We start from the raw sequence: 11,600 nt of genomic DNA, 5'->3' as shown, positions 1-11,600 counted from the left end.
TATGGTGTGTATAATAGATTAGACTAAGCTGCACTGAGTGGTCCACCCTGGGACAGTAAGTGTTGGGAGTTGGAAGACCGTATCACTGCTCGTTATTCTCATTAAGATCAGTCAGATTGCAGTGAGCAAGTGGCAAACTAGTGCAATGTGTGAGAGTGTAACTTAAATATTGAAGTGCCCATATTATGCTCATTTTCAGGTTCATGATTGTATTTTGAGATAGTTTGATAGATACCTTTATTCATTTTGAAGGACATTTTAGGCTTTCATTAGCAAGATAACCATAACACAACAAACACATATGCATAGATAAGAATATCACACATACATAAGAATAAAAAATTAAAAAAATCTGAATTTTGTCATCCCATAATCAAATTTGCGTGATGGAGCGATAATTTAAATGCGTCAATGCGTTCATAGACATTAGGTTTTTTATTTTTTTGCAAAGCCAATCTACCGCTCCGTAAACCACTGTCTGATCATGAGCCAGTTCATCATGAGTAGTTCCCTGCACCGCACAGCTTAGTTTCTAGATGGAGACAACTCAACAGATAGCAGTCGGTCACAAGGTTTACCAGTTTAACAGTAAACGCAACATTTTGTCCCGTCTGTGTTGTTTTCAGACAACAGCAGTTACCAGTGCTAGTTTGTCTGTTAGCTCATAGCTTTAGCGGCAAAATGTCACACTTTTGGAATCCTCTACAGTGAGATACAGTCATACTACACCGTTTATTTTTCATTTTTTGTTGTTGTTGCATTTTAGCCTTGTTAATCCAGTTACTACTGTAGCTAATGTTAGCATTAGCAGCTGTGTAACGTGTTATTAGTGTGTCTAGCGTGACAGGCAGCGATGATTCTGTTGCCTCTAACCCCTGTTTTGGAGCAACAGAGAGCACCGCAGACATTTAAGTGGCACCGTGATGAGGTACCGAAATCCCAGTTGATATTTCATCTGGTAGATAACAAACAAACAACTTCAACGTAACAGGAATGTAGCACAATCCTTTTGTACCCGTTATATCATTTCTTGGAACATGTGTACATTGTTTTGGATGCATACATGTTTTTTTGTTTGTTTGTTTTTTATATTGAAGCCCAGGAAGAAAACCTTGTCTTGTGCTGAAAATAATATAAAATCAAAAACAGTACTTGCTCACGTTGAAATAGTTTTGTTCTTGTTGGTCTAATCTCTAATGTAAATTTTTTTTAAATGATTAGCTGAAATCGCTGTGAGTTGCTGTTGTAGTTCTGAAACTGTCTTTTATTGTCTCTTATGTATATTTTTACAATTAGCCTTTGTTGTCAGCTGTTAGGTGAAAAGCCGAAATTGCTGTTGACGTCTTTAGTGGTTCTGGAGAGATGTGACAGGTGACAGGCCTGGTATTTTCATACAATTTGCCATTACTGCCAACTGAGTCCAGTGTGAGTTGCGTTTGAAATGGACCTGATGGAACGGGAGAAAAGGGAAACGTTTTGTGAACTGGTCTGAAAGTTAAAATACATTAGTATATTAATATAATTAGACTTTGTTGCCACCTAGTTCATAATATGCAAATAAAACCACTGTAGATTAAGCACTGTGTAAAACAGTAAGAGCCTAATTGTTCTAGGAATATATCGATCCCTGGCACATAAGAGGCTGCAACCTCTGGTTCAGTCTAGGGGTGCTAATTTAGATTTCTGACCAGTAGCCAGCCCACCCATGTTCACATTAATGTCACATGTCATACCTAAGAACGTGATCATTTTGTGTGTGCTTTTGCAGACAGTATGACTATTTATTTCCCTTCAATATTACAGAAATGTACAGTGCATGTCTGAATGGGGCTTGTGTTTCTGTTTTATTTAAAGTTCAAATGAGCTGCATTCATTCTGCTGACAGTTTGTTCTCCTGCTCTGTTTTCAGGATGTTGGCTGAAGGGTAATATCCAAGGAGTCACATTCCCTCAACCCAAAGTAGCCCCCCCCCCCCCTTTTTTATTTTACTACCATCTGCACTTTTGCAACTTCCCCTTGCTTGACTTTGTGTGACTTGTCTTAGGGCCTTTATATGGGATTTCATGGAATGCATGCATTCCAGAGTAGGATCATGTGAATTCATTTTAAATTGGACAATCCTCCTCCTGACACCCTCCTGACTAAAAGATAGGATGAGTCAAAAGAGAAAAAATTACAATGTGATCTGATATCAACTTCCTGCCCATCTGAGATTGCCACCTCAGTTTGTAGGATTCTCCCTCTGGTTCTAACACCCCACTACCTGCAGCCTTTTCCACGACCCTATCCCTTTTCAAGTGTCATTGGGCCATGGTTCGCAAGAAAGGTTCTCTTATACTATGCGGTGCTTTCTTGTTTGTCGCCTGGAATGCCTTGCTTCTACTTTATCTTTGGGGTCGTCCTCCCATCGGCCGCCTTGGGGAAGGTGGAGGAGCGGAACCAGGAGGACAGGAGGAGTGGGGTGTGGGCAGAGGGAAAGGAGGCCGGGTCAACCTGGCTGGGGAGGTGATCCGTCTGGCAGAGGAGGTTGAAGTTCAGCTTGAGACCCAGAAAAAACTACTGAAGCAGATTGAAAGTCACAGGGCAGTGTGGGCTCGGCAGAAAGACGTCGGGAAAAGAGAAACGGACAATACAAAAGATGTCAAACAAGAGGTCGTCCACCAGTCACAGAAGCCTCCGCCTCCTCCAAAAGACAGTTTGGATGATCGGGACCAAACTCAAATAAAACCTACACAGAAGGCTGTTTACACAGTAGCTTCAGCCTCCAAGTTAGAACAGCACCAGGACATTGAAAAAAGGGAAGAGGCTGGTGAGAACAATAAACCAGCGACTTCGGATGCCAGCCCGGATGTCATCATTCCCATCCTAGTTATTGCTTGCGACAGAGTGACGGTAAAACGTAGCCTTGACAAACTGATACAATACCGCCCTTCTCCAGAACAATATCCAATCATTGTCAGCCAAGACTGCGGCCACGCCGAGACGGCTCGTGTGATCAGCTCTTATGGCGATCAAGTAAGGCACATAAAACAACCGGACCTGTCGGACATCAGAGTTCGGCCAGAGCACAGGAAGTTCCAGGGCTACTACAAAATTGCCCGACATTACCACTGGGCACTCAACCAAGTGTTCAACACGTTCTCCCAGTCTACTGTGGTCATAGTGGAGGATGACCTTGAGGTGAGTGCTCTCATTACATAACCATGCATTACAGTAGGCATTGTCATTGTCGCATTTTGCTTTTATTGGGTCGTTTGAGGGTAATGACACAGGAGAGGTCTGTACAGTGTGTCCAGTGGTCAATACAGGCATCGGCTATAGCTGTGAACGTAGCAATGCAGTCTTTGGAAGGTTTATCTGTCGTCAAATAAATGCTGCTACTCCTCAGACCCGAGCCAAGTTTTGTCTCGCTGCTAGCTGCTGGACAAAGCGAAGGGGTTAGCTACAGAGCTAGCATCAGCACTGGCTCACTAGCTTAAGGTGGGCTGGCTTTAAGTTGGACCAGCTATTCTCGTTTTAGTGACACTTGTTCTCAATAGCAAAACACTGCTACAACACACACTACTTCACCATAATCTCCAAAAGAACTACTTCCATGTCCCTGTTCTACAGGTATTCCACGTGTGGAAGTGCCCCTCGCTTAGATGAAGTCTCCCAGCTAATCCTGCCTTGTACTGACCAAGGTTGGAGAAAGAGTTATCTAGCTGATGTGATCTTACCTAGCTACTGCGCATGTCTGTCTCCCAACAAAGATAGTATAGAAGTAGTTAACAAGTGAGATGTCTTACTCTGTAGCTAAAACAGAGACCTAAATACACATGGTGAAAACAGGATTTCAAAATCCTTAATCTGTCGGGCCCTAAAGCTTAGTGATCTCTCCCTCGCTAACCTGATTAGTCCTAAACGTTAATATTGATGTTAATATGATAGATGTTAATATTGGCCAATTGGTGGCATCGAACAGTCTCTCCAAGCAGATTCAGAACTAAAGCTTTGGCGGGTTTATGTGTAAGATATGCAGCAGTAGGAGCAGGTTTTCAGCATATGATTAAGGTCACATAACCTGAGCCGCACTATAATATCCCTTCTCGCCAACATTTCAGCAACACACTAAATTCCAGAATAGGTTTTTCTTCTAGAGGTACATGAATACAGAATAATCATGGACAGTGTGGCTTTTGGTTATGTTGCACTTGATTTGTTTTATCTAGTAGTGTCAGAGTGGCACTGTTTCCTTTGATAAAAATTCACCCACATTCCTTTTTTTCAAATAGCATGTAGAGATGAGAGATTGTAGTGAAGTGTGTCTAGTTCAGCAAACCGCCATTGGCAGCTGACATGTATTTAATTTGTTAACCTAGATTTTAAAAGCTGTAGTTTACACATCATAAATACATAATATTAGCTTGCTAAACCTACATTTATATACATTTTGTTGGTGCACAGCTCGTATCATTTCCCAAAATTAGGAGGGTATGGATTTCAGAAGTAAATGGGGCAAGGACTGCAATGAATAGGCACTCCTGGCTACAGGAGAGTATCACTCACCTTATCACATCCCCGGTATCGGACCTTTTATGTTGGAGGCTTGGGCAGAGAGCTGCTAACAATGTTGAAGATATTGTTGTAAGCCGACACCCACATCCACAATTCCCATTCATCTGAGCTTAAAGAGATTGTTAGATGGTACGTGGAGTGTCTCCCTCGTGGTGCTATTAATGTCTAGAAGAGCCGATAAAGCATTTGAAACCACTGCCCAGAATTACAACAATATTTTTGTCTGAGGCTCCAGTGTCCCCTCAGACCCCTTTCCCACGGAATGACAGTGTAACTTTCAATTCTACTTGACGTCATTTTAGTGTTTACTTACAAACTACTTTCATCTGCCCACCATCCTTTTCCCTTCAGTTTTCTTTTCCCCACATACCTACACCGCTGGACTCTGCAGAGATGGGGGAATCCATTTGTAGAGCTGATGTAGGGATGGGACGTCTGACTCTATTTACTGACTCGAGGCATTCACCCCAAGCTTGGTGAAGCCTCCACCGGGGCCCCAGCACCCATAGAGCATGCGCACTAAGCCGGCTGTCTTCCAGTTTAGCCCTTCTCTAACTTGAATGGGATAAAAATAATTTAATCATGCAACTTTTTAAGACTTTTCAAATGTTATCGGACACAATGGATTCAATTCCGAAAGGGAAACGATTAACTTTAAAGGGATGACGATCCATTTTTCAGCTGCTCCTTTCCCCATGCTTGCGTTTGGCTACAATAATGCTTTGTAGGCCCCTGTCGGACCAGGAAGTTGTCCTAAATTGACTTAAAAGCCCACTGTTCCTGGGGGTGTGCTTAGAAAACTCAACCTGTTTCAGAGCTGATCAAATCGAGTTGACAGCTAAGTATCAAGCCATTCAGTCAATCCCCTGCACCCGAATCAGTGGGGAATGGGTGGAACCCATGAGCTCCACCCATTCCCCTCTGATTCAGACAACTAGACCAAGAGTTGCCAAGGCAAAAAGTTTAGTTTTAAATCTCTCTCTCTCTCTCTCTCTTTCTCTCTCTCTCTCTCTCTCTCTCTCTCTCTCTCTCTCTCTCAGACAGACTCAGACCTTCAGCTCAGGGCAGGAAGCGACTTTAGTTTTACTGCTAACTTCCTACTCACTGACACACACTAGGGATTGCAAAACCGTTGTAGAATTTTCTATTTGGCCGATGTTTGTTGTTTGCACACCATGAAGTCCCATTAGCTGCATGCTACCAGCCGGTAAGCTAACATAACCCTAGGGCTGGGCGATAAATCAATTTAACGGTTCATTTGAATGTGTAGTTATTGTCGATTTTATTAAAATGAAAATCGATTTTCTCCTTAACACCACCTGCCGCTCCCCTCTGTGCTCCTGTATTTCCAAATGGGCTTAGCCCTCCTCCGCACGTTTTCCATTGAGATGTACAAACAACATGGCAGCAACGAGGACTAACAGTAGTTCTGTTTTTAACTAGTCCTTCAAAAAAAGTCAGTCTGTGCTCTCTTAGTTAGATGGGTTCGACTTGTGATTTTTTTTAATTTATTTATTTATTTGCACAAGTTGTTCATGTTTGGTCTGAAAAGCCTTTAAAGGTTAGTATGAACATCTGTATGCCAGCATAATATTTAATTGTTTGTTCCATTTCATTGGTCGTTGCAGCAGTGTGATGTTTTACATTGAGTGAAAGAATAAAACAAGGCCCTTTGCTTTTCTGACTGCACCATTCCATCAGATGGAAAGAGTGCTAATTGCACATGCACATTCATTTGTGCACAGACTCCAGGTATAATTCAGCATCATTAATTCAGCATAATTAAAACAAAGTAAAAGTCTGCGGGTTAAACAGTGCCTGGAGACACAGCATGAGTTTGTAATTATGCTCCCACTGGTATGTCTGGCAGGATTGAAAATGTTAGCTAGCTTTTCTGTAGTAAAAGTGTAATTACATGTGGCTTCCATTCAAATGTGGGTAAATGATGGCTGGAGCTGGTCCCACATTTGTCTCACATATTCCTCACTTAAGGCGGTCTGTTCAAAATGTAACCGGAGCAGCTTATTAAGACTTTGTGAGACAATTGCCGCCTACCAGTATCCAGTTTTTTTGTGTTTTCACACAAAACCCAGGCTGGTTTCCAGATAGAACCATTGCACAGCAGAGACAATGTACGGCTGTGTGTGTGGGTTTTAGATCACAGCAGAATATCCGTTATTCGGAATGGTTAGCGGTTGAGATTAGCACATTTATACGATGATTGGATTATATGTGCCTGCACTGAACAAAGAGGTTGACATTGGATTGGTAAAACTCCTCCTTCCAGCTGTTAGAAGTGGATAAGAAACATCCGCTGAACATTTGGCTGGTAAAAAGTGCTTAAGCAGCAGGAAAAAAGTTACAGGAAATTCAAAGTAACTTTGACCTCAACCCGCAGTTCGAGGGAGAAACTGCCCTCTGAATCAGCAATTATTTTGCCAATGAGCAGGGAAAATCTGAGTTTACTTAGACAACTCAGGCACCAACTCTCACTGTTTGTTTTTTAAATCTCTCTAAATTGACAGAGTTAAAGTTGATTTAACCTCTTCAGCCCTGCTGGACCCACCAGTGGACCCATCCTACAGACAGCAGACTGCAGCCGATTGTTCAAATGCACAAAATGTAATTTTTATAGTGTGTTTCATTAGTGTTTGCCTTTTTGATAGCTGACAGTAGATAGATGACAATAAGTAGTTGAGAGTTTGAGAGATGGATATGGCTTTGCAACAAAGGGAACCAGGGATGTTGCAATAACACAGTCAATGTCTAAAAGCCCTAATCACCTTCGTACTGCATTAACTGTTGCCAAACTGGTCTCATAACTTTTAAGACATCTTAATGACAAGTCCAAATGGTTCCACTTTACTCTTGGATATTACAAGGATACTGTACTTCAGCCCTCCCTTTCCAGGCTTGAGAGTAGAAGTGGTAAAAGCAGCAGTGTGGTGACTCACAACTTGTGACTAGTTGATGCCATTTGTCACATTTCTGGTGTCTATGAATTCTTAGCCGCTCCACTAAAGAGGCATTTCCCCTTTATATTTCTCACATGGTTTCATTTATTAATTACCGTTTGAATCCCTGAGAAGGTACAGTTATATTTCACAAAACAAAAAATGGATACAAATTTATGTAGCAAAATCTAGTTTTACCTTGTCTCCCACTCCATTACTCATGTCATGACCCCTCAGGTTCATCTTGGGACCTTTTGGAGGGGCCTGGCCCCTAGGTTGGGAACCACTGGAGTAAACTAAAGTAGCTCCACCTTGAGTGGCGCGACAGCTGGTGTTAACAGTAAATAACTGTAGAGCTGGGCAATAAATCGATATTAAATCAATATTGTGATATGAGACTAGATATCGTCTTAGATTTTGCATATCGTGGATAAGTCTTTTCCTGGTTTTAAAGGCTGCATTACAGTAAAGTGATGTCATTTTCTGAACTTACCTGACTGTTGCAACTGTTCTATTATTTACTTTTGCCCACCTAGTCATTATGTCCACATTACTGATGATTATTTATCAAAAATCTTGTGTGTATATATTTTGTGAAAGCAAAAGTTAACGACAATGTTTATTCCCACGTATTTTCTTTTATTTTATTTGTTTTTGTTAACGATTATAACTTTGGTCTTTAAACGTAATGTGCCGACGGATTGTGGCTGAGTTAGACCAGAGAGTATTCGGTTTAATTGGTCACAAACCCTACAGTGTGTCTTGGATTGTTTTTGAAGGAGACTTGCATTTGAGTTTAGATTTCACCCATGCAATGAGCCCCTTTTGTAACTGACAAATATTTGAAAAAGTAACCAATACATTAAAAACAAAAATGTAATAACGGAACTTGGTGTTGTGTTAGCTTGTAGGGCTATATTTTTTAATCCTAGAAATTTGTTTGGTTGTTCTATTAAGTAACTTGGAAAATAGTCTCAAACTAACATGAAAAAGAATCATGATTGGATCATGATCCTGCCTGGGGGGAAAAATTATACATTTTATACACAGAATATTTTAATTTATTTTGAATGATTCTTTTGGTAAGTTGGGACTGTATCTCTGAAGCCACAGCTCACCCCCGTGCATCTCTGTCCCCTCAGGTGGCCCCAGACTTCTTTGAGTATTTCCGAGCCCTGTACCCGATCCTGCGCGCTGACCCCACCCTGTGGTGTGCTTCAGCCTGGAATGATAACGGCAGAGAGGCCTTGGTGGATCCCTCTAAAGCCCACCTCCTCTACAGAACAGACTTCTTCCCCGGTCTGGGCTGGATGCTGCTGAAGGAGATGTGGGATGAACTGGAGCCCAAATGGCCCTCAGCATTCTGGGACGACTGGATGCGTCAACCGGAGCAGCGTAAGGAACGCTCCTGCATCCGGCCCGAGATCTCCCGGACTATCACCTTTGGCCGCAAAGGCGTCAGTTTAGGTCAGTTCTTTGACCAATACCTTCGCTACATTAAGCTAAACACTGAATTTGTGCCTTTTACCAAACAGGATTTGTCTTATTTGCTAAAAGAGAACTATGATGAAAAGTTTATAAAAGAGATGTACAGCGCTCCGCTGGTGAAGATTGAGGACCTGCAACAAGCGGGCACCTTAAAAGGACCTGGGCCGTTCCGGGTGCAGTACTCAAGCCGGGACAGTTTTAAAGTCTTTGCTCGAAAACTGGGGGTGATGGACGATTTGAAATCAGGAGTTCCTCGTACAGGTTACAGGGGCATAGTGGGTTTCCTGTTCCGGGGTCGGAGGGTGGTCCTGGCTCCGCCAGAGGGCTGGACGCAGTATGACGTCAGCTGGAGCTGAGACACTGGTCCACACTGTACTATGGCAATGGTGTTGAAGAGTGAACAGAACCTTGCTAAGAGGGGACACCCTCTCAGACCAAAGAATATCAGCAGACGCAGTGATTCATGAAGGAATGAAAGCAGTACAGATGACGCTACACATCCATGGAGCATGGAGTGTTGAGCCAGGCCGCTTTGTTAGAGAAGCTTTAAAAAAGAGTGTTCATTCAGGATCAGTTAGTTCAACGGTCACACAGAATTTACAGAGTGTCAAATTGTTAGGAAAAGGAAGTTCCACCCTTAAACACTGTTTTAAAACCTCTATTGGCAATGTGCCTTGCTTTCTGGGCCCATTTTGTTTGGTGTATTTTTTATTCCTTTAAATAAGTGGCCAAATGTAGACTTAACATCTCATTCAAAAGTTTGCAACAGCGGTAAATGGAGTTTGGTTGCATAAAATCATTTCAATTGTCAACAGAAGGGGATTGTTTCCATGTGTGGGATAATACACTGGGAGCCAAACACAAGCAGAGTGATCAGCTCTAGAACCTGGGAGAAAGTCAGTGTTACGTATAAAATCTTCGGTTGTTTTTGTTAAATGTTGCAAAGTTTTGGGTTTGATCCAACTCGTCAGATCAGGTTACTGTTTAAGTCTATACAGTATTCAGAAGCAGGACAATGCTGGGCTCATACAATGTATTTGGGGGTAAACAGAGTCCTAGCCATGGTGGTTAACATTAAAGATGGAAGAGACATCAACTTCCCAAATGACAGGGAACTGATCCAGGGCCAGCTAACTCTATGCCACTGTCCTGCTGTGCTAGACGCCTATAAGGTGGGGACAAAATAATCATTTTAATTTACATAGTTTTCAAAAACAAGTTAACAGAGTGCTTTACAGACATAAACAGAAAATAAACCCAACTTAGAATATGTTCAGTGCAGCCATGAAATAGAAACATAGATAAGACAATAAATATAAATCTGTTGTTCTATGCTATTCTTCATGTCTTTATTATTTTATGAATTGAGTTTTTAAAAGAGCACTCTGGTAGCTTGTCCATGCCTCCACCATCTGTCTCCAGCCTCGTCCATGCTTTGTTTGGACTGTAGTAGAGGAGACCTTGCTTGGCTGAAGTAAATCATATGTTTTGTTTTTTTCCCTAGCTTACAGATCACTTAAAATAGTATAAGATATTTCATGTGCTGCTCATCAGTATAATCTTTATTGGCCAAGAATGTGTACACATACAAGGACATTTGAATTGCTTTGAGTTGCTTTCAGTGTACTAGACCTAGACCTAAAGTTAGAAACAAGGCTGAACGTAGAGAGACACAAATGAACAGTACTGTAGGTGAAACCTTTTTGACTAAGTTCATTGACTTGTCCACGTTCTGGGAGACAACAGCAGAACCATGACACGTGTGATCAGACAGTCATGAATCCCAGGTGCAGCTTCACTAGATCAGATCTCACAGAAGAACTGTGGACTTCCACAGCAGACTACGTTTGGGTTGGGAAATTAAGATATAGTTGACAAAAAGTAAAGTAAACCCCTAAAACCCTTGAAAGTGTAGTTGTTCCTGAACGATAAGCACTGCTGTCCTTGGATCAGTTCATGAACATAGCCTTGAAAGCGGTGTGATGACCGTGCACGACACTCAATCAAAGCAGAGAGAGGATCTTGCAGTGTTAGGGGGAGACATAGTTTTGGGGGTATTTTGCTAACATGTCTTCTTTCAGACTAGTGGGGGAAAACATCCAAAATATGCATTCAGGTGTTTATTGCACACTTTGTCTGTTTGGGTCTGTAGATTTCTCCTAAATTCACCATAAGTTCAATTATGACCAATTAGACAATGCCTTTTTTGTATATTTAAACATAACATTTCAGAAAACTTGCAATACAAAAGTAGTTGATGTAAGTAATCAACTGGTACAGTTTAATGCTGATATCTGTTAATATTTCACTCTATCCACCTGTATGGTCTTCAGAATTTGGGAATTCGACAATCCATATCTTTTTAAAAGCAGTTTTCTCCAAATGAGTTTTTCTCAAACTCTGCACTTCAGTAGCACTTCCATACAAGCTTTCTACATTTATTCCTGTCTGTACTCTAAAGGTTTTAACAGAGATTTGTTCACATATCAGTTATTACTTGATTTATGTAACATTTTATTCCTGAAAATTTGATTTTTTGTTTTGTTTTTTTATGGCTGTTGACCGTATATGATTTGTGAGCTTATAAAGATATCCAAAATC

The 11,600-nt window shown here is 41.4% G+C and overlaps 2 protein-coding genes across 4 annotated transcripts in view; both read left to right on the top strand.

The window, feature by feature from the left end:
- Nucleotides 1-10,153, top strand: part of mgat1b (alpha-1,3-mannosyl-glycoprotein 2-beta-N-acetylglucosaminyltransferase b) — a 15,591-nt gene extending 5,438 nt beyond the window's left edge. For all 3 annotated transcript variants that reach the window (XM_034891706.1, XM_034891708.1, XM_034891707.1), the window contains exons 2-3: nucleotides 1,910-3,180; nucleotides 8,654-10,153. In XM_034891706.1, the coding sequence (XP_034747597.1) occupies nucleotides 2,311-3,180; nucleotides 8,654-9,355 (1,572 nt within the window). In that variant the 5' untranslated portion in view covers nucleotides 1,910-2,310 and the 3' untranslated portion in view covers nucleotides 9,356-10,153. The remainder of the gene's footprint in view (nucleotides 1-1,909; nucleotides 3,181-8,653) is intronic.
- Nucleotides 1-11,600, top strand: part of vars2 (valyl-tRNA synthetase 2, mitochondrial) — a 47,311-nt gene that overhangs the window by 34,256 nt on the left and 1,455 nt on the right. The gene's annotated exons all lie outside the window — the stretch shown is intronic.

Source organism: Etheostoma cragini, chromosome 14 (assembly GCF_013103735.1).
Source record: "Etheostoma cragini isolate CJK2018 chromosome 14, CSU_Ecrag_1.0, whole genome shotgun sequence".
In the NCBI taxonomy this organism is placed as follows: domain Eukaryota; kingdom Metazoa; phylum Chordata; class Actinopteri; order Perciformes; family Percidae; genus Etheostoma; species Etheostoma cragini.
The sequence above is the reverse complement of the archived record's forward strand: the minus strand, read 5'-3'. Positions and strand labels throughout refer to the sequence as shown.